General features: G+C 48.6%; 1 protein-coding gene across 2 annotated transcripts; it reads right to left on the bottom strand.

The window, feature by feature from the left end:
• Positions 1–27,945, bottom strand: SLC15A4 (solute carrier family 15 member 4). Of its 2 annotated transcripts, none has more exons than XM_055549679.1 (8): positions 27,272–27,945; positions 19,211–19,506; positions 14,902–15,070; positions 14,402–14,479; positions 13,539–13,707; positions 6,368–6,523; positions 5,127–5,285; positions 1–1,112 (listed from the first exon to the last, which is right to left on the bottom strand). In XM_055549679.1, exons 1-8 carry the CDS (start codon positions 27,794–27,796, stop codon positions 964–966), a joined length of 1,701 nt encoding a protein of 566 aa, XP_055405654.1. In that variant the 5' UTR covers positions 27,797–27,945; the 3' UTR covers positions 1–963. The 2 variants fall into 2 exon arrangements, with proteins under 2 accessions (XP_055405654.1, XP_055405655.1); XM_055549680.1 differs by having other exon boundaries at positions 1–1,064.

The raw sequence follows: 27,945 nt of genomic DNA, 5'->3' as shown, positions 1-27,945 counted from the left end.
TGGGTCTCAAAATCAAGGTGTTTTTATAATAAAGTTATACCAAAAGCACAGCAACAAATGAGGAACAGTTTATTAGACAAAACGAGAAACCCTCACCGCCCAGAGCCAGCGGCTGTCGACAGTTCAGGTTCACAGTGAACACTGCCAAGCGTCCCCGAGCGCGCCAGTGCCCTTCAGCGGAGGCCCTTCCCCCGCCAAGGCGGGTCTTCAGTCTCAGTGGTGCCACAGTGAAATCGTACACGAGCATTGACTGGGCGAGCACACGTCAGGCTGCGTCACAGGTTGAGATGAACACATGGTCTTAAATAGTTCTTTCTTAGTACAACATCATGTTCTTAAGGAAACAACAGGAAAGCAATCTCAACAGTTTAAAACATTAGCACTATCTGCAGCAGCAGATAAAATGCATTCACCGCCGGCCTGTACCGAGGAACTTGGTGTTGGCAAGATTTGTGGCTTAGGAGAGAAACCATGAGCAGGACTTCTCTATAAAACCTTCGCGGCACTTGACCACCCTTTCGTTTCTTAACAAATCCTCCTGTTCCTCAATGGAAACAGGTGTCTATTCATCAAGAAAGAAGACAGTGAGCGCAGGTTTTATGGAAAGGAGATGAGATACTTGTTTAACATACTGGGATGCCAACCCGCATGGGTGTCGTCTCCAGAGACTCGGTGTCAGCGTCTGCGGGTGTTTGCCAGAGGAGACCAGCTGCAGGGTGAACCAGGGTCTTCGGTGGCGAGAAGCCTGCAGCAGCCTGTGCATCTGCTCCAGGAAGGCCCGGACGACAGGAGATGAACCACAGGAAAGCACTCACCTAGGCCACCGGTAAGAGAAGAGACCAATCCTGGTGTCACGCCAAGTCTCAGGAAAGTCAGCCATCCACTCTCTGAGCCCCCGCAGCCCCTTCCCATGGATTCGTTCGTCCATCTGTCCATCCAACAGACCCGACGGGTGCGGGAGCATCAGGTCCTCCTGCTGGCGTGCATGCCATTCGCTCTCGACCGCTGACGGTCGTATTTCACGGAAACAATAAGGAAAAGCAGGAGGGTGGCTCCTTGAATGGCTGCCAGAAGGAAAAAGTAATAGTTCAAATAGCAGCCGTTGATGTTGCCTGGAGAGAAGGAAAGGAAAAAGAAACGAGTTTAGAGAGAAAGTTCACAATTTTTTTAACTTGGTTCCTACCAAGGTCAGGGTGACTTTTAATGTTGTCATTTAAAAAAACGAAAGAAAAAAGAATACCCTATCCCTAATTTGAAGTACACAAGTGCCTTGCTCCCAGAGCCACTGTGAAGCTGGCTGTACGTCAACACCAGCTCCATGCTGGGGCCCTGTCACCAGCCTCTCCTGCTCCACAGACAAGGAGCCCGACTGTCCCCAAGTCAGGTCTGGAAGCGGAGGGTCTTGGTATCCTGGGTCCAGAGTCTGTACATTTATCAAGACCACTCAGCGGCCCAGGACACAGCCTGGACATCATGTCTCATAGGAGTCCTGGACTCCTGCATTCCTGCGTTGTCACCTGACATCAGACACACTCCAATGTACCCTTCACAGGCCAGCGCAGGCGGCTGAACACACAAGCCACACACTACGGGGAGATACAAGTCTGCTTTTTAAATTTCTCCTTAAAAACTTCAGGTTGCCAAAGAGCTGACATACTGAATGCCTGAGCACCGTGCAGGCATCCTACGTGCAAGGTTCCATTTAATTCCTGACAAACCCTGAGGCAGCGGAGGTTAAGGTCATGGACCTCGGAGCTCAACCAACCAAGCTCAAACCCAGTGTCGTGGTCTCTGGGCCCAGTCTCCTCGTTTGTAAGATGCGAAAACATGGTGGCCAGCCCCCCACCCCGCCCCCAGGCAGGAACAGCGCTGCCATGAGAAGTGCCCAGGGCAGAAGGCCGCCTCCTCAGCAGTACCTGTGAGGAGCCCCAGTCTTCACGGAGGTCTGGGGTACCAGGTCTGCACACCAGAGAGAACCGAGGTTTCACAGCACCACCCACCATGGCCCCTTGGTGTGCAGACACAGGGCTGTGAGCGAGGGTCACCCCAGCTCCCTGCAGATGGCTGTCCCCACAACCGCTTCCACCGCTTGTCACCAACTGAAAAGGGCCTGACACAGTCAAGCAGAGGGGCGGGGAGACGTGTCCATCAGCAACGTGTCCAGAGGAAGCTGGCGTCTCGGAAGAAAGCCGTGGTTCTCTCGGCCGGGCTTCACAAGCATTTCCACTTTGTTTACTTAGTACACCAGACTTCCTTCCCTCTGACGGCCTCCCTCAGGCTGGGTTATTCTGGAACTTCCTTTTTCTATCTGAACATACACTCATTAAAATTAGACATTCAACACTGCTTTCATTAAACAGAATGAACGAATAGATATAATACACGTGTCTGCATAATACTCACTCACATGTTTTTAAAGAATTCTCACTCAGGTTGTAGAAGACAACGATTTCCTATGCTTACTGCTTTGGAAACAAATCCAGTAATACCTAGAATTTCTACTAGACTGTGCTATTTATTCAACAGATACTGAAAAGCCCTGGTTAGGTCCTCACTGCCTTCGGGGCTCCGCCCTGGACAGAGACCCCCTCTCCTGGAGCCTGGGGTGCCCACGCCCACCATGGCACTGCTGGGTGGTGCCACAGTGCCAATCCTGAGACAGTCATCTCCCCAAACGACACAGGCGGTTAAAACTAGCAGCGCTGAAAGCCAGCAGGCCGAGCCAACTGTACACGGTGTTTTCCCTGTCAGGGCGAGTCTCAGCCTGGGCTAGGAAGGGTGTTCAGAACCGGGTCCACCACCTAAAAGCTATCACAATCAGCCTTTGCTTTCTTGGGCCTCTTATCAGACAGAAGGTAACTGCATATGAAGGTGGTAAACTCTGGGTGTTCTTTATTTGATAAGACAGACTCCTGGGCCCCAAGGAACAAGCTCACGTGTCACCAAACACATGCACGAAAACATTCCCAGCTGCTCTATTCATGACAGCCTCCAACTGGCGACGCCCGCAACACCCATGCACAGCACAGCAGATAAATGAACTGTGACTTATTCGTACAATAGATACTCCGCAAAAATAACAAAAGAACCAGTTACTGGGGACGACTTGGAGAACTCAGTGCTGAGTGAGACGCTGGCCACGGCAGAGGACTGGGAGGCGACAAGACTCAGCGGGCTGGCATCACAGCAATTCATCCTGCCGAGGCCTGGGGGCTTAACGCAGCAAGAACAGGAGGAAGGCTTCCCGCCGTCCTGCACTTGGGTCGGGATGAAAGCACACCAAGCTGCGCACTTCAAGACCAGAGCTCCTCACAGCATAGATGTGGCTCCCTTTCTAAACACAACAAGGAAGAGCAGGCCAGGCAGAGGACGGGGAGAGAAGGACACAGTGAAGAGACAGACCACAGCCCAGGGACCTGACAGGAAGTGATCCACACGTCTGCTGGGAAGCACTGAGTCAGCTCCCACCGCCACCTGAGCCCTGGCAGAGCAGGGGGCATGGAGAAGCTGGCCTGCTGCTCCTCCTCCAGAAGAATCTGGCATGGCTTGGGGGTGGGAGTGGGGTGCCCCGGTCCCACCCTGTCCCCCATCTCCGCCCCAACAGCCCTGCCCCTAACCGAGAGGGAGCCCTGCCATGCCCTCCTGCGTCACCGTCATCGCACCCAGCTCCCGGGGCTCCAGGCAGAAGGGGCACAAGCTCTCTGCACTCGAGGGAAACGGGAGACCACCTGCGCTCCCAGACAGGGCAGCCGATCCAGGACACACGACCGGCGCCTCCCTCTCGTGGAAATAACATCAACACACAGGTCGCAGGCCCAGCACCGGTACCTGTGTGCATCAGCGCTGGAGGTGACCCTCACAGCTGCAAGTATTAAAATAACCTGTCAGAAGGAAAGGATGAACGACAGGCAAACCACAAGTTATTCAATTAGCAGTGGGGGGAGTAAATCACTGGAAAGCATCAAGGATGACCAAAGCCAATCAATCCTTTATGATACACTTAAAAATGAAACAAAAACTAAGAAACAGCATCTACATCTGAAGAACTACAGAGGTTTGATCTCTGTAACAAGTCTTTGAAGGAGGTCTGTTCTGTGACACCAAGAACCCAGGAGAACTCTCAGAACCCCTGTGTAACCGGACCTTACCCTCCGGGAGGGGGGCGGCCCCTCCTCATCACAACCAGGCTGGGCCTGCCCAACCCCCATAGCCCCGGTGCTCACAGCTGGACCACATCACCCATGGTGCCCAGGGGGTGCTGGGGGCTCCGGTTTCTGTTTATCAGGGCTTCTCGGGCCTAAACTCTCACCTCAGGACAGGAATTTTAACTGAATCATGGGAGGGCTTTTGGAATTCTGCCGTTTCTGGAGAACAGTCTCTAGGCTTGCATCAGGTTTCCATGGGGATTTACAACCTAAAAGTACCAGGGGACAGCAAATACCACACAACTACACAAGGAAAAGCAACCAAAAGCAGTGGTGCTTTTTACCAGTGAAACATAAAGAAGAAAGACGCCTCTACCTCTGGGTCCGTTTACAGGCGACATCAATCTGCAAAGAGCAGAGCGCTCATCCCTCGCCAGTGATTTTGCTCAAGATGCCACCTACTGGCAATGGCTGTAGAACTCCAGTATGATTGATCACTAGTCATATTTGTTTTTAAAAAGGCAACTTATTGTCTATCTTTATTTTAACCGCAAGAAATTAAAAGGTACTGTCAGGGAAAAAAAATACAAAACTAAGATAAATGAAGGGAAATTTGTGATACAGATTTTATTTGCCTGCTAATAAAATACAGTGCTGGACCTGACGGTAGAGAAAGCAGGCAGCCTACCCATCACAGATGTGGGAACAAACAGCGGCCACTCGACCGCTGGTGGCGGGTGTGGTCAAGGCTGACCTGGCAGGAGAGGTTCACCGGTCTCCGGGAGATCGTGTGTGACGTGGGCAAACGGGGTGAGGTGGGTGGTCTGATGCAGCTTGGGGAGCAGGGTGGGGGCTCCTGACCCAGCCCAGAGACACTGATCGCATCCGGTCCCAGGTGCCCCACGTGACCCAAGGGCCGGGGCTCTGGATGCTGGTCACTGTTGATGGGGTGGGCATGGGTGGTGGGGGGGGGATCCTTACCAAAGTCCGTGTGGCTGCTCATCCACCCGATGGCCTTCAGGGACACCAACGCCAACAGTCCTGAGCCCACGAAGGACCCAACTCCAGAGAAGAAGAAGAACAAGCCCATGATGGCGCTCTGCATGGACTTGGGGGCAGCCGAGTATGCAAATTCCAGGCCTGGGGGGTGGGGGATGAAGGGTGTTTTTGTAGAGGACACAGCGCTGCCTCCGCACCGTGGCCCTCGGGGACCTGGGACTCGCTGTGAGACAGCCCCCACCTGGCTGCTCGTCTCCCACCACAGCCCCTGGAATCCCCAAGAGGTGGTGGTCACCCCCACGCTCACATCAGAGGGCAGCATTTGATTTGCCAGCTCTTGGAATTTCCTGTTCCTCATGGAAAGAAGTTGAAGAAGCCAATTTCCTACATTCTTAACTGATGTGAGTTTGCTAATGAACCTCTGACACTAAAATGGGGAAATCTACTTAGGAATTCTACCTGAAAGACAAGGTCTTTGAGAACAGTTTTGGCAGGTGCATCTATAACCCAGTTCTTGCCATGATACCCAGACACGGAGATATGCTCTGGGCTCTAAAGGAAGGGCCGGCCTCTTTGATTTATTCCCTCCCAAGTTCATGAGCCAATTCCACGTGAGCACAGGGGGAGGGGAGGAGAGGGGAAAGCCGCTGCCCACAGCCGGCCAGCTCTGGTTATCACTCATTTCCTCCTTCCCTCACTCCCGGCAGCGGGAAACAGGCCTGCACAGAATTCACTCATCCACATGCCACCACGGGACCTCAGCAACAGGGAAGAGAGGCCTGTGAGAACACGCTTTATAAATGAGGTTTCTCCCAGACACATCTACAGGCAGACACCGTGAGCCGGGCAGTGAGGGGCCTGAGGCCTGGCCGCGGCAGCAGGGCTGCAGGGCTGGGGAGCCAGCGCCAGGCCAGGCAGCCAAACCCCGGCCCCTGAAGCGGGGCTCGTCCTTCTCCTTTCCTGTCTCCTGCGGACGCGCTGCAGCAGGTCATCTTCATGTTGACGTTGTGGGAATCCTACTTTCACACCAAGAAAGGGGAGCCTCAGCCATAACGTCACCCTTTCCTCACCGATTCACATTCTGAACCGCATCTGCCCACCAACACCCACCAAGCACTGTGCGGTTCTGTCTCGACACAGCCTAACAAGGGAGGAAAGAGCAAGGCCTTAATTATGCAGTGAGGGGACTGGACACAGATGCCCCCGACAGAAGGAAACCTCACCTGCGATGCTGGCGAATATTTCACTGACGCCGATCAGCACGTACTGCGGGACCTGCCACCAGATGGGCAAGTCCGCGGCGTAGTACACGACGTTTCCGATGGTCTGGTTGATGGTCTTCTCCTTCACGAGGTCCAGCCTCTTGCTTTCCAAAATCCCTACAATTCATAAGTAGCTTATGAGCATTTATTCACTAACATTTGTAATTAAACTGAAAAACCAGATCCTTGGGACAAGATGCCTGTCGATGATTCTGAGAAATGCATGAAAGGTTAACACCAGATGACACATACTCAGGAGATGTGGGTTTGATCCCTGGGTCGGGAGGATCCCCTGGAGAAGGAAATGGCAACCCACTCCAGTATTCTTGCCTGGGAAATCCCATGGACAAGGAGCCTGGTGGGCTACAGTCCATGGGGTCACAAAAGAGTCAGACATGACTGAGATACTAAACAATAAGATCTGAGCATGAAAAAGGACCAGGATTTGACAGACAGAGTGAAAGAATCTGCCCCCACACCACATCTCAAATATCCAAAGAGAACACACATCAAAGACCCAAGAGAAGGTGAGACCTCCTAGCTCATTTCCACATGGAAAGTCGCGTCTCCTCCCTGAAGGTGGGTGATGGAGGCAGACCTCAGCCCTCACGACTGTTCTGTGACTGAGAAACCGGAGCAGACCAGGTCTGCAGGGCGTCTGCTGCTCTGGAAAGGGGAATATGAGGCTCAGCCCAGCAGTGATCTCAGGAAACTGGTGGTGGCATTAAGGGCCTTGCCCAAAAACAGCAGCTTTGCTCCCTGGTAGGGCAGCAGGCAGCCCCAATGGGCCCGCAGTGTTATCCTGGTTGGAGCACCTTCAAACGCAAGGCTGAAATGCTACAGGCTTCCTCTGGCTCAGCCGAGGTCCAGCTGGCCCTGGGCCACCGCCCTCAGACTGGAAGATCACTGCCCTGCACTGGCCACCAACCCTCTAGCTTGGAAGGGTTAGATTTAAGTACAGAGAGAGGGAAGAACTCACTCAGCCTGGTTTAGGGGAATAAATACTGAAGCTGGATAATCTCTTGCCCTTCATAGGAAAGGCAAGGGAGCATGAAGACGACACCGAGCGTGCTTGTGTGTTTATGGTGGGGTGTCACTGGTGGGAGCCATATACGGGTTTAGTACCAGGATGAAAAAAGGTACCATTGACTTCTGGCAAGCTGGCAGAGAACAGGAGTAAGCTGTAGGACAGAATCTGCTGTGGTCTCATCAGTTAGGAAAATGCAGACTCCTGTGAAGGCTGAGGGTGAAAAGCAAACAGAAACCAAGGGGCAATGGCAAGGGGGGCATAAACAAACCAGGACCAAGCCCTGAGACAAGAACATGCGAAATCAACAGAACGCCTCTTTGGTGGGACCGGGGGAAGGACGGGGAGGTGTGGAGCACACGGCTGACACCACAGAGAACAGAGGAAGGAGCAGGGTCCTGAGAGAGGCCGACAGAGAACCACAGCGGTCCTCGGACAATGGCGGTCCTTCGGGGTCTGGGCAGGCCTGTCCCTGAGAGGCCACAGAGCTCATGACGGAAGAGACAAGAAGCACGGGTACAAACCAGTATAAAGACAGAAGCTGGGAGAACCAAGATAGAAGGAAGAGGGGCAAATTCTTCAATTAACAACACAAACTTACATCAGGTCAAACAAAAAAAAACCCAACACTATGGGTGAGAAGGAAATGAAGTGTGGCAGCAGCAAAGGTCGGATAAGAGGAGGGGCAGGCAGAGTCACCTGGAGGGAGACGCGACAACCAAGGGCAGGAAGGAGGCATCAAGAAAACACACCGAGGGTCAGGAAAGGCCCCTGTGCCCACTCGACCCTGCGCCTGCTGCTCCCTGCTGCCAGCTCATCTACACTCACGACGAGCCAGAGTGAAACATGGAGCAAGAACACCGACCGGGGTGTTGGCTGGGCTTTCACTGGACCTAAGAGCTCCTGTGTGGCCTCCCCACACAGTGCCACTCCCCCATAAACCTTTAGAGTAAAATACCATCACAGGCTAGAAGTGCAGCGAGAACCTGAGGCACACCAGCCCTGCTGGTCATCAGAGCAAGTGCACGGAAAGGATCAGGCTTTGTCTTGGCTTCCCAAGTAGCACTAGTGGTAAATAACCCGCTTGCCAATGCAGGAGACACAAGAGACGCAGAGTCAATCCTTGGGTCGCGAAGATCCCCTGGAAGAGGAAATGGCATCCCACTCCAGTATCCTTGCCCGAAGAATCCCATGGACAGAGAAGCCTGGCTATGCATGTAGCACGTGCTAGAAATGCAGTGAGAACCTGAGGCACACGAGCCCTGCTGGTCCTCGTCAGAGCAAGCAAATGGAAAGATACAGCTTTGTTTGGCAATGCATTGCTAACTGGAGGAGACCCAGGGCAGACCCACGTCCTGAACTTTAGGGACACTAACATCTGTGCCCCCTCCGGGCTTAGTTCTAACAGACTCATGCTGCCCAAGAGAGAACAGTGCCTCTCTAAGGACACTGTCCCCCAGACTGGACAGTGCCTCCCGTTCACCAGAGCCTGCACAGACCGCCGCATCCCTGGACACACGTCATCCCGGTAACCCCAGGCAGCACTGGACTCCAGGGTGCCTGCTACACAGGATCTGAACTAACAGAGCTGGCAGCGCTACGGCTATCGTACCATCCTATGCAGCACCCCACAGACACTTTTAGAAAGGAATACTGGCCAAAAAGGAAGCCTTGAAATGTATGATACAGGAATTACAAAGCCATGCTCTCTCTCAACTCCTCAACTAAAGCTTTCTTGGTAGCAAATGGACAAACAACAGCATCGATTATTATAAACTGAGAAAAGTTCTCTAAAAGTACTCTTGGATCAAAAAGAAAATAAAAACCACAGTTTCAATATTCTTCTGGGGAAAAAAAAAAGAAACCATTACAACAAACTAAAGTGCAAGAGACCTTGATAGAAAGATGGTAACAGGCCAGTTAAAAGAACAACACGGTCTTTACTGTTAAGCAGGAACGAATAAATAGAAGGGAAGAATTTAACTCAAGAAATGAGAAAAAGAAATCAACAAAACACACTGAAGATAATAAAAGTTAATATCTTAATTATTCACTGAGAAAACATAAAAACAGTCAAATGATAAACTCAAGAGATACATCTAAGGAAAAATGGTAAAATAGTTTTGGCCAATCTAATAAAAAAGAACACATAAAAAAGTGAAACTAGAAAAGAGGAAGGAAATGCAACAGATTTATTTAAATGACCATTTTTATCTCCTCTCAATTTCTCGAACTCAATAAATTATATTCTAAGGACACTAAAAAATAAAAAGCTTAAGTGATTCAGCAAAAAACAAGATCTGTGCAAAACTGGAAAAGGTGGAAAAATGATCATATTTCCTTTCAGAGAAGTGATGCACCCTTGTAATTTTCCAGGTAAAGACTTGGAACTTCCTGGGAACAAACAGACATTTCTCCTCCTGTTAAACACACCCCGCCTCCAGAAACAGGGCATTTACCAAACCCTTTAATGAAGCTGTGCAATCCAGACACCAGACCAGACTGCTGTTGGTTAGACAGAGATTCGGAGTCACTCAGCAAAACAGCAGCAGATTCCAATCAGACCATCAGGGTCAGCCCTTTTAACAGGGTTTTTTTTAATTTATTTCAACAGTTAAACACCAGAGGTTAAAATAAATGAAAACAAGAGCTGCCAAAGGCGGAGGCGGGAGGGCATGTCATCCTCCTGAAAACCAACATAAGATATTTGAGAAAAACTCAACATTCATTTCTGCCAAAAATACTCAGTAAACTTGAAATAAAGATTAGATATTTAACATCATCATAAACACCTATTTCAAACTAAGAGGTACAAATGAGCTGTGAACAGTGAGCAGCTGAAGGCTCCCATCAAAGTCTGGAGTAAACGGAGGGAGTCTAGGACTTCCTTGGGGGGATTCGAGAAGGAAAGTAATTTCACTGGGCATGGCAACCCACTCCAGGATTCTTGCCTGGAGAATCCCAAGGACAGAGGAGCCTGGCTACAGTCCACGGGGTTGTACAGAGTCAGACACGACTGAAGCCACTTAGCACACACAGATGCATGATGTTAACAGTGAGAACTAGAATCCTAAATACCTAACAACAAAGGACTGCAGGTGAATGTTTGACATGGAAGGATGCTTTAGTTTTTTCTTTTTTTATAGCGGGTGACAAAGGAAGTACAAACACACACATCACATCATATATAATTTTTCCCATGCACTTGCAGACTGATAGTAGAAGATATCCTTGGGTGGAATTATGAGTGCTTAAATCTCTGTGTATGTGAGAGAGACACAGAGAGAGGGAGGAAGGAGGAGAGCAATGGGGGGAGATGCTCATCTGTATTTGGTGGATTTTTTTTTAACCTGCCTGCAGTTAACAAGTGTTTCTTTATACCTTTAAGGGTTTCTTAGGTTTAGTTTTTAAATCAGGCTCAAATCATTGTACACAACAGGATTTCATTTCCGCAGAAACACAAAAACTGTACGTGTATGTACACACAGATACACAAACAAAGTCAGACAGACATGCACCACACAGCAGTGAGCATCTCTGGGGAAATTACAGCTGATCTTTATTTTCTTCTTTATGTTTCTAAGGTTCCCTTTTCTCCAGTGAGCATCTATTATGTTAGTAAGTTAAGAACACGTATAATTTTGATAGGGAAAGCACACTTCTTTTTTCCTCAAGCAGAATGGAAGAAAACCCGTTGGGTGTGCCTGATTCTCACCTGAGAAACTTTAAAGAAAGAATTGTTTCCAGCAGGGATGGTACTAAACAGAAGATTCTGATTTATTATGGATGAATGTAGCAAGTTAAAAGGCAAAATCATCTCTTTCCTATTAAACTGTTGGTCTGCTGTTATGATTTCTGGTTTCCATTCAAAGCTCATTAATGTCCCAGTTAAATAATATTCACTAGAGCTGGAAATGAAATGGCATGAAACACCAGTCACTGCTTAGATTAAATTTAATAAACTGTGCCTAAGTCAAGTTGTAAGACGTTTAAACTCTTGTGAATCAGTGATGGTTAAGTTCCTTCCTAATATCTGGTCACTCAGCAAAGAAAGCCGCTTTAAGACCGTCAGCACTGGAGGCGTTTTCCGTGTCTAAGCAAGTGACCTGGATGCTGACGTTCAGAGCGGCCGTGGTCACACAGGTGCAGAGCACCTGCCTCCCCACAGGTGCCTGCGGCCACCTGATGGCAGCCCAACCCTGCTGGCAGGAAGTGAACTGCTGGCGCTGCTTGTGCTTTGAAAAGGCAGCACTGGGGCTCCTTGTGGTCCAGCGGCTGAGACTCTGCACTCCCAACACAGGGGGCCCAGGTTCGACCCCTGGTTGGGGAACTAGATCCCACATGTCACAACTAAAGATCAGAAAGACAGAAAGAAAGAAGGAAAAAAAGGAAGAAAGAAATGGCAGCGCTGCCCGCCCAACATGACCCGCTCAACAGGCTCGCGTCTGCAGTCATTTCCTACAGAAACCACCAGGAGGGATGACCCCAGGGTTTTCAGGGCCTCCAAAGAAGCTATTCAGCCATAAACGAAACTGAAAGAGAAGATGGTGTGTTAAAGGAACCAAACCCAGAGTCTGCTAGATGATGCCTCGGAAACCAGCAATCTCTCCTTTCCCACAGGCAGCTGACAAGGATACCTGCCCGTGGGGTGCGACTGGCTGGCTGGGGTACAGGCGGGGCTCTCCCATCCAGAAAGAGAAGAGGTGCTGAGGCTGAAGCTGGGCTCACAACAAGTGCTCAGGAACCCCCACCCCCGACCCCCGTCAGCACAACTCCTCTGCTCCAGGGCGCCCCGCCCATCGCTGATTCTGTGTCAGGAAACCTGCCACCAGAGCCCTGCTGTGACCCAGCTCTTGTTCGCTCAGGCTTATTTGCCCACGTGCACAGAACTGGAAGGGAAACAGATCACATGGCCAGCACATGGCAGGAACTTCATCCAGAGATGACCTCCCTTTAATCACCTATTTCATTAATAAAGAAATGTAACTGTCCCCTACGATGTCCCAGCGTTTAGAATATAGATTTCTTAAGCCTAGAGACTCATTTCTGTAAATCTCTTGAGTACTGTATCAGTATGTTCACCTGGGCGACAGCGGATGGAGGCTGTGGTGAAGCCTTGTCAGAGAATATTAAATTCCACCTCAGCAGTGCTTAACATTAAATTCTTCATAACGGAGATGATATATAGGTGATTCAGGAATATCAGCTTTTCTTGTCTTGTTATAGAACTAAGCTATTTTACGGTTCAATAATTTTCAAATATTAATGAAGGAAGAGTGCCAAAGCAAGGTGAGAAAGTCAGAAACACTTCAGCCTTATCGGCACAAGATAATTCAGCTTATACTTCAGAATCTAAGAATTATGAACTCAGAACCGAGCCCCCAATAGATGTTAGAATACCTGGGCATTAGTTCTTAACTGCCTTCGTTTTTTCCTGGGGGATGGAGGCTGGTTCCAAACCCGTTATTTGATTTTAAAAAAATAACAAAACTTTCTCTCCAGAAAAACGCACGTGAAATTTTACATAAAAGCGCAAAGGGTTCAGGGCATAAGACACTGACTAATGGACCTGACATTAAGAATCACAGGTCTGAGGATAATTTAACACCTTTAATTTATAAAATTCCCTCTATCTAGCAATTACGAGTGGTCTAAAATCTAAATCGGTAGGAGACAATAAGCCTCCCTTGATTCAACCCAAAAGTCACCTTCCAGAGCATTTCACTGGTTACAATTCTTCAGGGAAAAAAAATAAGGACTCGCTGGTGGTCAGGTGGCTAAGACTCCAGGTTCCCAATACAGGAGGACTGGGTTTGATCCCTAGTCAGGGAACTAGAACCCCATGCTGGAACTAAGAGTTCACACACCACAACCAATAAGCTTCCACAGCCAAATAAATAAATATTTTAAAAAACATAAAAGAGCAAATCCTGAGAAAACATCTTAAACTTCATATAACAAAAAATGAACACTACTCCAGTTTAATAAAATAATCCTTATATATTCTTTGAAGTACACACGCTTCCTAAAGAACAGATGAGTGACTTATTCCGAATCACCCACAACGGGAAGCAGGTGGGAGCAGAAACGGAGCCGGCTTCTCACCTGCAGCGAAGGCTGAGCACATCACGAAGAACATCCCCACGGCGATCCTTTTCAAGGATGATGGGAGCAGGCCGTTTCGTTTCAAGATGGGATCGACTAGTTTATCTTTCAGGGGAATTAACAGGAGGATGAGCACAGCATCGAACATGGTCAGCCAGGCTGCCGGAAACTAGAATTTGGAGATGCAGAAGACACGGGCTTATTTTTCTGCAGTGTCAGCCCTGCTTGCTTGACATCTAACATCTAAATGGGAAAAGCTTATTTAAAAAATTGCTCATTTGTACAAGTATGACCTCCTAGGAAAATAGTCTGTCTCAAGACACTGGATCTGAGGAAAGGCTTTCATTTCTAAAGGGATGTGTTTGGGTTTTCTGTGCTTTCTGGGGGGAAGAAGAAACAGGTCAAATATTCATGTTTAACTGACAGTAGCAACTTAGTTTGGACTTCCCAGGTGGCTCAGTGGTAAAGAATGGGCTTCCCAGGTGGCTCAGTGGTAAAGAATCTGCCTGCCAAGCAGGAAACGCAGGTTCGATCCCTGGATCGAGATAATCCCCTGGAGAAGGAAACTGCAACCCACTCCCGTATTCTTGCCTGGAAAGAGGCTGGCAAGCTATAGCCCATGGGGTCGCAAGAGTCGGACATGATTTAATGACTGAATAACCACCACAAAGTCAATTTAATCTAGTAAAAGACATAACCAACGGAAAGACAGTTTCAGAAGTGAGTAAAAATTCCATTTCAATAGGAACACGTTTAGTTCAAGCTACCTATATCATTTACAAAGTATCTGTGATTGGCAGAAGAAATTCATTTGTCACGTAAACCCCCAATGACATTTTTCACATCATTTCAATTGTTCTCACCGTATGAGGATTGGTTGTAATACTGGAAATTTCTGGAATCTTCAAATGAAGACTCTGTAAAACATACGTCGTCTGCATCTGGGTGTAAAAAGCAGTGTCAATACATGTGCACGGCTGTCACAGACCTGCAGCGAGCCACCCCTCCCCCAGACTACTCTGTGATGAGACTCGAAAAGGCCAGGTTGGCAAACAGGCAGGACAGTCTCTTGGCCACCATAAAGGTCGTCTGGAGATGAACTTTGAAAAAGAAGTAACGACTACCCCAGTGAGAAATTAAAAGGTGGGGCCTGGAAAAACAGAGGTATGCCCATTCTTAGCTTCATTTTGAAAAAGGTTTTCAAAACATATAAGTCCACAAAAATGAGTCCATAACTATGAGTCCAGATTCCAAGATCCTGGAGACTTATGGCAAAGAAAGCAGGGAACCCAGGAACTTGAGTGCTGGGGCGGTGTTCACGGTGGGGGGAAGAGAGGAAATGAGACCTGAATATAAAACTCACTTGAAAATACACTGTCCAGTAAGGTATCAAAGCCAAGAAAACAGGGACAATCTTGACAAGAGCTTTCACATCTTCCACTTTATCTTCCGGGAATGGCCCTCCTCGAGACATCTTACATGAATCAAACAGACTGTGTTTAGAAGATTGCTGAAAGACTCCAATGCCTTCACTTTGGGAAATAAAATGAAGGAATTAGTTTTCTTCCACCCCCAGAAATCAGTTATTTGGTAACAAATTAGGTTTGGGGATAGGAAATGAGCTTGCTGCACTGAATCTGCTCAAACCCCCTTCCGTTACCTACTAATCGTCCCCCACCCAATGTGGCCACCCAGACTACTCAAAAGAGGGAGACGTTCGGAATCAGCAGATGGAAGCACTTCCTAGCCAGAGCGCGACGCTGGCCGCCACCACGGTGGGATCACCCAGCGCTGTCTGGAAGGTGGCCGACCTCATCCCCAGTGTTGTCACACTGGCCATCGGTCCTGCGGTGTGGAGGAAGCCTGCAGCTTCACCTGAAGCTGGTGACGCCTACATCAGCTACATCACCGGGGGAGCATTTGAAAAGACGACTGTCCTGGATTGTCTGGACCTCAAATTAGGCTATTTATCCACTGTCAAGACTCGATGACCAACACTAAACTCGGTTACAAAACCGAGCTGGTTTACTGCATTGCAGTCACACTGGTGTGACTGGGAGGGAGGCCTCTGTTACAACAGAAAAGACATCAGCTCTTCACTTAAGGAAGAGCAGAGGAGGGGCGGGGGTGATGCTCCTGATGATAACCTGACGGTGTCACTTGGGGGAAGATGACAGAGTGCCCACTGGTGGGCCCTGATCACCACCCTGTCAGGCACCAGGACACTCATACTAGCCCCGCCATCCCCCGCCGCAAGGAGGAGGAAGTCAGGGCACAGAGCGGGTAAGAAATGTGCTCAGGGCAACACACCCAGAGAACGGGGCCGGGATCTGACCCCAGAGGTCCTGGCTGTAGAACCTGAGGTCCAGATCACTGTAGGGCCACCTGTCCCTCTGCTCCCACCCTCGGGCCTCCCCTCCATGCTTGGGCCCGACGGTCACAGTCCAGAGCTCTCGGCTGGCTCTGGTGCCAGGAGGCCTTCCGGTCCTGGCTCTGGTGCTGGCAGCCCTGCCCGCTCACTCACCCTTGCCTGCCTTACTATTTATAACATGCACAGGTCCCGGGTCTCAGGGGTGATTCCAAGACCTTTCCCGACCCAAAACACTCTTAACAGAGAAACTCGCTCTAAGACCCTTTGTGGTAAAATAGGGAGAAAAAAAAAAAGTTTTAATTGCACACCTTTCTCTAAAACCAGAAATAAATTACCATTAAGAATGCTTGCAATTCTGAGACTTGGATATAAATGGTAGCTGTCAGCTTTCTAGTTTATAAACTCCTGACCCATTTGACTGAGTCACCAACTACTGTGAATAATTTTTGTCTTTTAACATTGACATTTTAAATCTGACCTTTCTGAGCAGGGAAAAATTGAAAACTATAAAATTTAAACCAAGTTTTGGACAGAAAAAGTAAATGCAACAGACATTTATTGAGCACCTGCTATATGCCTCATTCTGTTTCTAACTGAGTGCTGAGGAAACACACATAAATAAAAAAAGATACATCTCCTGTCCTTATGGAGCTGAGTCCAGTGGGGAAAAATACTTAGAAAAATACAATACTTAGAAAAATACACTTAATGTGAAAACACTAAATTCCAAACATATTATTATTCATACTTTTATTTGAAAAACTTTATAGCTTCTCCTTTTTTTTGGCCAAAGACGTAAAGTCCCTATAAACCTAATATAGATTCTATTGGTGATTACCACATCATACGGCCAACGCTTCTCTAAATACATTCAAATGTCAAACAGCAAATTCACTTCACACACAGAGTCATGCACACAGGTTGCTGGCTATAATGCTTACATTTTCATATCATTAAAGTATTTTAAAAACTATTTTAAGTCACTACACATCTAAAACTTTGTCCAGGTCACACACATTGTTAGTGTTATTATTCTGTAACATACAAGGGTCCAACATGGAGCCACAAGTCACGAACGACAAGGCCCACAGACAAGCGCTCCCGAGACCCCCGGCCGAGGCTGTGCGTGCAGCTGTGTGCCTGCTCCCAGGAGGAGGCGGGGCCATCACTGCTCAGGTCCTCAACTCCCAGAGGTTAAGTCTCTCACAAAGGGTGTGGCACTGTCTCCACTCACTGATGAACTGAACTGACAGGCATGGATTTCACATCTAAAACAGCATTAAAACATCTTCAAAACAGAGACCCCCCCCACACGGCCCGCAAAAAAACAAAACAGAGACCACCTAGAGCAGAAAGAAACTGGGATTGGGCCAGATGAAATTGGCCCCATAAATAAGGGAATGCTGGGTGATGCAGTGCTTCCTTCGCTTCTAGAGCGACATTCTGCAAAAGCATCCTCATCAATTAGTTACCACTGACTGGCCTCTTATCAGCTTACTAGGCCTCACAATGATCCTATGAGAGGGGACCTCTCCAACTGCACAAGAAGGAAAAGAAGGCTCTGCAAGGTCACTGACCTGCCCAAGATCAGACAGCCCCAACCTGTGCATAAGCAGAGTACTGTCAAGAGAATTTGCCAGACCATCAACTTCTCTGCAAGCTGGTCCTCTTTGAATTGTGCCAAGGAAGACTTCAAAAACCAACATAAAGGGAAAATAGATTCCCCAGTCCCAGTAGTCTTTACCACACCATTTGTGCATCAAAACCCAGATGTCCACAAAGCAAGTGTGTCCTCTTGCACAGGTGTACCAGGTATCACCCAGAAAGACACTCTGAAACTTTAATGACACATTTTGCTAGTGGGTACTTAATCTGTAAGCTAAACATCTGGGATCTGAAATCACGCTTTTGCTGAACTAAAATGAGGCCCCAGTAAAGCACTGCTGCCGGCTGCAGAGGCAGCGGGGCTTCAATCGTTAAAAATTCTTCAGTGTGGTCCCACCACCAGCTGCTCTGAACTGTGAGTCTGAATGCAACATTGAATGCACTTAGGAGTCTGTGGAGCCCCGCCTGGGGACAGCTAAAGCAACCAGAGGCGTGAGCCAGGAGCGAAGGGGCAGGGCTGTGGGATCCACCACGTGGGAAGAACACGAGACATCTGTGATGGCTTCAAGGACATAAACAGGATACAGGCAGACAAGCCACGAGGAGGCAGACAAGCCACGAGGAGGCAGACAGACGCGCGTCAGTCTGCAGAACGTTCTTGCAAAGGGGGCCCTCCTTGCGGAGGGGCAGGAGGCTCCCCAGGGCTGAGCAGTCATTCTCCGACTCAGGGACTGAGCACCCATCTCAATGCCCTTGTCTTGATCAAAATACTCCCTAAGAGGCTCAACTCCAAATGGTCCCGAGGACTTTTCTGAGGTGATGGATATATTCTACGTTCTGACTGTGGTTACCTGACAGAATAAATCTGTCATAATTCTCAGAATAGTACAGGTAAAAGGGAAGTCTTTTAATACCCGTTAATTTACATGTCAAAAGTAACACCAAAAATTTCTGAGGTCTTTCTGTGAGCTAAGTTCTAGACTGTTCTTCACTACTCTGCAACTAGGGTGACCGACCTTCCGCCAGAGCTTGTCCGGGATTCCCTGAGACCTGGGACTTTTGGCTTTAAAACCAGGTAGTGGGCAGACAGTGGTCCACCTGGGAAGTCCCGTGTTAACGGGACGACGGCCTTACCCTACCAGCATCTTAATTCTGCCATCCTGTCCACAGAGAGCGGCTGACGTGACCACTGGAGGATGGCCGGCGCTAACCTGCTCAGCTGCTGGCCCTGAAGTGGGAGGCAGCGGCTGACTGCTTAAGAAGCACAACATGCATCTACACCTACAAACTAAGCAACTGCTCGGTTTCTGAGCCAAAGGACTGTCCAGGCCTTTTAAAATAAAGAGAAATGTATCAAGTTTAACATGGTCTCTTCGATGCCCTCGGCAAGCCTCTGTCTTTATCCTCTTTACACAGCAAAGCAGTCGGGGGCCTCCGTCTGCATCAGCAGTGAAAGGAGGGTCAAAGTGCAGGTTAGAAATGAAAAAGCGCGAGCCGGAGAAGGAGGGAGGCCGCTGGCTCATCTTTAAGATGGAGGAGGAGACACCTCACACTCCTGGCGCTGCCGTGAGACATTTCAACTCCCGCCCCATGACCCCCTCAATGGTGAGCACAGGACAGACAGAAGCAAGCACTTTATTTTAGAGTGGTTAATAAGTCATGTGGAACAGTCTGTGATGAGAATAAAGCCGCTCACCCGCTAGGACTGTGCTCCCTGATGCGCTTCTGGGGGCGGCAGGAATACACCAGTATCCTGAACATGTCGGTGAAGGCGCTGCCGTCGGGCGGCTTGGTGATGAAGAAGGTCTGGCCGCACAGGAAGACCACGAAAGCAACACCAATGCAGACAGCGGGGATGGCGTAGCCGGTGACAAAGCTCACGTTCTGCTGGATGTAGGCAATGCCCCCCAGCGAGACGATTGCTCCCAGATTAATGCTCCAATAAAACCAATTAAAAAATCTTCGCGTGGCTTCTGGACCCCGATCCTTAACCTACAATAACAGGGAAGAAAAAGACTTAAACCCGTGTGATCACCTTCAAGGATGAAAAACATATATGATGTTTTTATATACATTGTTTTGTGTGTGTGTGTGTGTGTGTGTGTGTGTGTGTACGCGCGCGCGCTCAGTTGTGTCATTCTTTGTGACCCCATCAACTGTAGCCTGCCAGGCTCCCTTGTCCATGGGATTCTCCAGATAATACTGGAGTGCGTTGCCGTTTCCTCCCCCAGGGGATCTTCCCAACCCAGGGATCGAACCCAGGTCTCTTGCATCTCCTGCACTGGCAGAAGATTCTTTACCATTAGCGTTACATGGGAAACCCACTTTATATACACAGATATAATAGTGTGATACACTGATACAGCTTTCTATCAACTACTGCTGTCATCCTAGTCTTTAAGAAAGGCAGCACGTGGGAACTCCCTAGCAGACCACCGGTTAGGACCTGGTGCTTTCACTTCTGGGGCCCAGGTTCAATTCCTCTTTGGGGAACTAAGGTCCCACAAGCCACGGCCAAAAAAAAAAAGGGAAAAACAGCAGCACAATCAAACGGTGTTTACCGATAAGCTCAAGGGTCCCTTGACAAAAAATGTGTTTTATACTTTCAATTATTACAGATTTCTTAAATATACTTAAATCCAACAAATCCTAGAGCATTTCTCAAACTCCCAGGGACCACATGCTTTGGGAATGCCAGGAATGCTCCTTAAAAATACAGATTCACAGGACCTATTATTATCCAGGACCAGCCACTCATCATCTCTGGGGTTGGGGCCCAGGAGTCTGCATTTTAAACTTTTTGAGGACTTCTACTCAAAGCCATATAGCTCCAAGCCTTGATACATCTGGAACCAGAGGAAAATTAGAGAGTGCAACTAAAACCATGTGCTGTTTTCAGACCAGGAAGCCTCTCGGGGAATCAAAAGAAGTTCTGATAAGAACAGGATTCCTTAAAGGTTCAAAGATCACTGACTTCCTGAACGCAGACAAACAGAAGAACCAGGTTACACAAGCACTTTCCTCAAGACCTACCCAGTGGGGGCCTGTCCTGGTGCGGACGGAACAGTCTGGGTGGGCATGGGCACCCTGTAACATCCCTCCCCGAAGACAGCTTTTCACATCTATGTGACACCCCGAGAATGTGCTTGAGCCAGTCATTTCTAGCCAGTTCCATCTCATAAAATGTTTAAACAAACCTCCTGGTTTAAAGGCTGATGCTGGATTGTGTACAAAGACTGCCGGGTGTTGCTGTCTCGGGAACCTCTGTTGTCTTGTCCTTACATTACAGGTTATGAAAAGGTTGGACAATTTCTGGTCCAGTAACAGATCTGAATTCTGATCCACAGAGTAATCTAAGTAAGAAAGGAGGTTCTCACTGGGGGCTTAAACAACCAGTTATGATGCACAAAAACCATCTTTTTAGCAGCCATATTATGTGATATGACATTTTAACTTCTATTTTTTAAGATCAAAGTACAGGTGTAAATACAAAATCAGAATCATGAGTCCCTCCAAAAAATTTTAATCCAACATGATTAAATATGCTGGGGTCGCAAAACAGTCAGATACAACTTAATGACTAAACAGCAACAACATGGTAATAAGTAATATGTGTGAAGTAATTATCTGGTAATCACCGTCTAAAACTGAAAATCTGAGTTTTTAAACAAACCTCACGTTATCAGAATGTGCTTAAACTTGACTCCCTTCCACATCAGAAATGAACAGAGATCCAAGAACAAATGATGGCAAGACTAATGAGTGAATAAATGATTTGTATGCAGGATGTCTTATGTTTCTAAGAAAGACAGCTCCCCCTGAGGACACAATGCATTTGTTTGTTTATTTAGGCTATGCCATGTGACTTCTGGAATCTTAGTTCCCCAACCAGGGGCTGAACCCATGCCTCTGCAGTAGAGGCGAGTCCTAACCCCTGGAGTACCAAGGAGGTCCCCTTAATGCTTTCAAATGTCACTAAAATGGACTCAAATACTCGTGATCTCCTGGGAACAAACTAGAGGGAAGAAAAAACTGTAAGCAGGCCAATGGCTACAGAGAAAATATAACTAAAGGTAAGAAAACAAGTAATTAGGGTAGGGGGCAAATTTAAAAGGGAAGAGGGCCAGTAAACAGAATATCGAAAATTAACACAGACAACTTATGCATTAACTGAAATATATCACGGCCCTTCCCACTGTCTATAGAGGCGCTGCGCACATCCCGGTGAACTTGGCAATCAACTTATTTGAACTTCCAAGTGTAATGCACCCAAATTACTTTAAAAACATAAGCCTATTTTAAAGCCCTAAATAACCACATACCAGTAATTTTCTGGAACAAATGGCAAGCTGCCCTTGTAAACTGCAGATCACATGCCTCCGTGCCCTGGACTGACACCCTCAATTCACGTCGGTCATATTACATCACCATCTGTACCCTCGCTTCCTGCCCCACCAGATCAAGGGCAAACAAGACTATCATGTGACTGGTCAAAAGACACCACTGCTGCAACTCAAAGAGCAGCTGGAAGAACAGGATCCTGTGCAGTGAGTCAAATAGTAGGCTGATTTGGAAAAATTCCTTTAAATACACACGCGTGCAACTTTTCTTTCCTCTAGGTGAAATGTAGCTTTGCTCTCGTTGTAAAATAAGTTCTTTCAGTCTGCAATTTCAAATACAAGATCCATCCATTAAGAATGATTGTGACCTCTGAGAAAGGTTAAGCACTGGGGGAAAGGTGGGGCCGACAGATTTCAGATCAGCATCGCCCCTGGACTCTGTGGTGTAAGTCTTCATTTCAAAGCCAGCCAAGGCCTCCTCCTCAGAGCTGCACAGCCTGGCCCCATTCATCTCTCCCTCAGACTGCTTCCCAGAAGCCCTGTGTCACAAAGGCGTGAGTGATAGAGAAGCCTAAAAGGTACCTTCTGCGTACCACTCGGCCACAGAGAAGAATGAAATAATCCCATGTGCAGCTACATGGATGGACCTGGAGATTATCACCCTAAGTGAAGTCAATCAGGCAGAGGAAGACAAATGCTACATGATATCACTTACATGCAGACAAATGAATTTATTCATAAAGCAGAAACAGACTCACAGACATATAGAAAACAATCTTACGGCTACCATGGGAAAAGTTGGGGTGGCATAAACTAGGAATTTGGGATTAACAGATACACACTACTATATATAAGACAGAAAAACAACAAGGTCCTACTGTATAGCACAGGGAACTATATTCGATACCTTGTAATGGACTATAGTGGAAAAGAAACAGAAAAAGGATATTGACTCATTGGAAAAGACTCTGATGCTGGGAGGGATTGGGGGCAGGAGAAGGGGACGACAGAGGATGAGATGGCTGGATGGCATCACTGACTCGATGGACATGAGTCTCAGTGAACTCCGGGAGTTGGTGATGCACAGGGAGGCCTGGCGTGCTGCGATTCATGGGGTCGCAAAGAGTCGGACACGACTGAGCGACTGAGGGACTGATCTGATCTGATCTGATCTGATAAATGTATATATAACCAAATCACTTTGCTGGATACCTGAAACTAACACAACATTGTGAATCAATCATATTTCAATTAAACAAAAAAGCTCCTGGGAGCTCCCTGGTGGTCTAGTGGTGAGGATTCGGCAGTGTGCAGTGGCCCCGGTTCAATCTCTGGTAAGAGAACTGAGATCCAGCAAGCTGCAGGGCACGGCCAAGATTAAAAAGAAAAAAAATCCTTAAAAATACAAATAGATTTCTTCAAACTCAGGCCAGAAGATGCCAAACTAGCTCCTCCTGAAGAACAGATTACAGGCTTCATGCCCAGAGAGCAGGCTCTTGGCCATACCTCCCTGCACCTGCAGGGGAGGGAGGGGAGACTTCTGAAATCCCCTTCAACCAGCCAGCACCTGGCACAGAGTAGGCACTCCAGCTGAAGGGTACTAACATTTTCGTTTCCACTGAGATACAATTCTCACACTATAAAATTCACCCTTTTGAAATGTACCACTCAGTCTTTTTCAGTCTTCACAGATGTCCAACCACCACCGCTTTCCAATGCTACCTTCTCATCACACCAGCAAGAAACCTGGTTCTGTTCACAGGGGCTTCCCCTCCCCTGTTTCCTGACTCCGGCAACCACTCATCTCTTAAGTCTTTATGGAGCTGTCTATTCTGGACATTTCATATAGATGGAATCCTATGATATGTGGTGTTTGGTGCCTTGCATCTTTCAACAGCATGATGGTTTCAAGGTTCATCCACACTGAAGCAAGTACTTCATCTCTTTTTTACTGTTGAAGTATATTCTGCATGTGTCCATCCATCAGTTGATGGCCATCTCCTTGCTGCTGCTGCTATTTAGCTGCTAAGTTGTATCTGACTCCTGCAAACCCATGGACCGTAGCCCACCAGGTTTCTCTGTCCACGGGATTTCCCAGAAAGAATACTGGAGTGGGGTGCTATTTGCTTCTCCAGGGAATCTTCCCAACCCAGGGTTCAAACCTGGGTCTCCTGCTTGGCAGGCAGATTCTTCTTCAGTTTAAAAAATTTTTAAACATACAGAAAAGTCGGAAGAACAGTAAACCATACACACCCGTAGCTTTCATCTACATCCTTAGTTCTTTTTCTGTACATATACAAAATACTCTTTTGGCTGAACTATTAAGTTGCAGCATCATATTTCACCCCAAAGATTTCATCACGAATCTCCTAAAAATAAGGCTGTTCTTCTACAAGACCTCAAACCATCATCTAAGAAATTAACACCAATGCAACTTAATCTACTGCTGCTGCTAAGTCGCTTCAGTCGTGTCCGACTCTGTGCAACCCCACAGACGGCAGCCCACCAGGCTCCCCCGTGCCCGGGATTCTCCAGGCAAGAACACTGGAGTGGGTTGCCATTTCCTTCTCCAATGCACGGAAGTGAAAAGTGAAAGTGAAGTTGCTCAGTCATGTCCGACTCTAGTGACCCCATGGATTGCAGCTTACCAGGCTCCTCCGTCCGTGGGATTCTCCAGGCAAGAGTACCGGAGTGGGGTGCCATCGCCTTCTCCAACTTTATCTACTATGTGGTCTGTAATCAAGTTATCCCAATCATCCTGATAAATGACTTTTAAAGAAGGTGGGCTACAATTGCAAAGCTGTGTATGGTGGTCAAATCTTTGATCGCCCTGAATCTGTTCTGCATGACGGTGTCATGTCAGAAGAGATTGGGTCAAAAAAAAAAAAGAGAGAGATTGGGTCAATTCTCTTGCAGAACAGCACATTTCTTTTTAATGTCCACATTTAATTACACATCAAAAGAGTCCAAATTCTGTCATGCCTTCTAGAGAACTTCTATGGGACCACTCTTTCTTTTAAGGAGTATTGATCACTTATCTATTATCTACTGGAAAGCAGTCATTTCTAAGTCAGACTTTCTGGGTTCAAATCCAGCTTCCCCACTCACTTGCAGTGGACCAGGGCTGGTCAAACCTGTTAAGCCTCTGTTTATTGTAAAACAGGGATAATTATGGGATATGAATTGTTGCGGGGTTTTATATTAGACAGTGTGGGAATAGCACTCAGTACAGTGGGGCATAACCTCACACTCAGCACGCACTGTAGTCCTGTGGCCTGGTCTTTGGAGATGGAGTGACGCCCCTGTGGTCCAGGCGTTATCAACCTGCCTGCTAACCCACTGCTGAAGCCTGAGCACCGCAACCACTAGCGCGCCCTGGAGAGTGTGCTCCGCGGTAAGAGAAGCCACCACAACGAGAAGCCTGTGGACAACCAAGAGTATAGCCCCCAATCCCTGCAACTAGAGAACGCATGAGCGCAGCAATGAAGACCCAACATAGCCAAAAAAAGACTAAATAAAATAAATTAAAAAAAAAAAACAAAAACACAAGATGAAGAACTCCCAGTCCTGGCCTTGAAAGCTGGCAGAACCATCACAGAACGCCCATCTCAGATCAAGTACACATTAAGGAGTCAAGCCTGCACCTAAAGCACGGTGTGGCCATTCACTACAAACAAAAGAAACACATCTTTTTGCACCTCCATTTCCTCATTTTAAAAATAGGTCTAGGATTCATAAGAGATTCAAATGAGTTCAGGTATGTAAAGCACATTCCATGGTGCAGAGGAAAGAGGTTAAGAATTCAGGACATTAGGCAACTATTATCTCCAGCATGGTTATAAGGAATCACCTCACCATAATAGCCTTTCACAGGTGTGACTGATGTTCAGATTCAAAGGATGCAAGTTCTTGCATCCCGGCTCAGTCACGTACTAGCTCTGTAACTTTGGGCCAATGATTTAACCTCTTGAGTCTTCATTTCTCTATCTGCAAAATGGGCACAGTAACAACAGAGGCGTCCTATGAACTAGCAAAGTACTCAGCACAGGGCCTGATGCACACTAGGCCCTCTGTAAATACTGGCAATCACATGGCTACTTGGCCCAGAAACCTAGGAGTTGCCTTCTCTGTTGCATAAAATCAGCCAGCAATTCTGGCGCCCTCTCTGCATGCAATGCAGGAGACAAGGGTTCAATCCCTGGGTCGGGAAGATTTCCTGGGGAAGGGAATGGCAACCCGCCTCAGTATTCTTGCCTGGAGAATCCCATGGACAGAGGAAGCCAGGCGGGCTACAACCCATTGTGTGTGTGTGTGTGTGGGGGGGGGGGGGGGTCGCAAAAGAGTCACACACAACTTAGCTACTAACCAACAACCACCACCTTCGTAATATCCTAAATCCACCACTTCATCCCTTGTCCATTGCCCCCGTCCTAATGCAAATCTCTAATTTCTCACCTGGCCAGTGCAACAGACTCCTACCTGATCTGCCTGGTGTCAGCACCTTCCATACAACTGAAGCTCTACACCAGACTGCAAACTTTTTCTGTGAAGGGGCGGGGTGTAAACAGCTTACATTTTAAGTAACATTCAGTCTGTCACAACTACTTGATTCTGCTACCCTATTGTGAAAGCAGTCCCAGCATGGCTGATAGGTGACCAGGTAGGTGCAGGTCTGTGGTCCAATAAAACTTTATTTATGGAGGCTAAAATGTGAGTTTCCTGTCAGTTTCATTTGTCACACACACACACACACACACACACACACATTCTTTTTTTCAAAGAAAAAAGAAAAAAAAAGCACCTAAGAATCATTCTTAAGTTGCGGGCTCTCCAAAAACAGGAAGTAGACCAGATTTGGCTGGCAGGCCACAGCTGCCAGGCCCCTGCCCTACAGAGACTGAATATTTTGAAACGTAAATCAGATCACATTACCCTCGGCTCAAACTCCATAAAAGGCTTCCTACTGTATTCAAAACAAACCTCAAACTCTTTATAAAGCATCACATCACGAAGCCCCTACCTGCCACCTCTGTTCCCCTTTCTTTTCTGTTTGAGACATACTTGTCGACAACCTGTACGTTTAAGGCATACAATACGTGTACGTGTTGTAGGTGTTGTACACAATACGTGTTCTGATGTGTTTCGTGCTGCAACACGACAGCTACTGCAGCTGCTATGACAACCAGAGCAGCTCTCTCTTCTGGCCCCAGGGCCTTTGCACTTGCGGATACCCAGTACCGAAACGCCTCTGTCCCCGCCCCCAGGACTCAACTCCAAAGGCCCCTTGGTTGGAAGGTGGCCCCCCGAGTTTGCAGCTCCGCTCGCTAGCGTCCACCGCAGGCAGCCCGGGTGGTAACCTGGGTTACCGGGTCCGCGACCAATCCCGCCCCCTCGCCTAGCACCTGCGGACCCCTCACCTGGTCTGCGCCAAAGGGCGTGATGTTGGCCTTGACCGCGCCCACGCCCAGGCCCACTAGCGCGAGCGCGGAAAGCACTGCGGGAGCGCAGTAGCGAGTGGGTGCGTCGGTACACGGCGGCGCCGAGCAATTGCGGACGTTCGTAGGGCCGGGGGCCCCGCAGAGCGCCGAGCGCGTGGCGGGCGCGGCCAGCAGCGGGAAGGCCAGCATGCCGAGCAAGTAGAGCGCCAGGCTGAGCAGGATGGCGCGCGCCCGGCCGAGCCGCGCATCGGCGAGCCAGCCCCCGAACGGCGACACCAAGTAGGTGAGGCCCATGAAGAGCAGCAGCGCCTGGCTGGCCTCCGCGCCCTCCCAGCCGAACGCCGTGCCGTTGAGGAACAGCACCAGGTTGGCCGTGACGCCGTAGAAGGCGGCGCGCTCCAGCAGCTCCGTCAGCAGCACGGCCGCGCACGCCGCGCGCCGGCCCGCGAACGCCGTCCGCCGCGCGCCCAGCAGCGGGGCCCGCTCGTCGCCAGCGCTCTCCATGCGCCCACTCGCGCGCCGCCCCTCGGGCTGCTCTACCGGGTTCTGCCCGGCTCTGCCACCGCCGTCCCTGCCGCCCTTCTCGCGAGACTTGTCCCGCCAGCCTCTTCGCCCCGCCCAACGAGCGTCCCCATAGGACGAGCCCGCCGCGA

This window comes from Bubalus kerabau, chromosome 16 (genome assembly GCF_029407905.1).
Source record: "Bubalus kerabau isolate K-KA32 ecotype Philippines breed swamp buffalo chromosome 16, PCC_UOA_SB_1v2, whole genome shotgun sequence".
NCBI lineage: Eukaryota > Metazoa > Chordata > Mammalia > Artiodactyla > Bovidae > Bubalus > Bubalus kerabau.
This window is presented reverse-complemented; position numbering and strand designations above follow the sequence as displayed.

What these genes read in the sequence shown, in the direction of transcription:
- SLC15A4 (XM_055549679.1), bottom strand. Translation starts at nt 27,796, where the DNA reads ATGGAGAGCGCTGGCGACGAGCGGGCCCCGCTGCTGGGCGCGCGGCGG. An exon ending in CGCCCTTTGGCGCAGACCAG is followed by an intron (nt 19,507 to 27,271) that starts GTGAGGGGTCCG and finishes CTGTTATTGTAG; the next exon opens with GTTAAGGATCGGGGTCCAGA. An exon ending in GTGCTCAGCCTTCGCTGCAG is followed by an intron (nt 6,524 to 13,538) that starts GTGAGAAGCCGG and finishes TATGAATTGTAG; the next exon opens with GGATTTTGGAAAGCAAGAGG.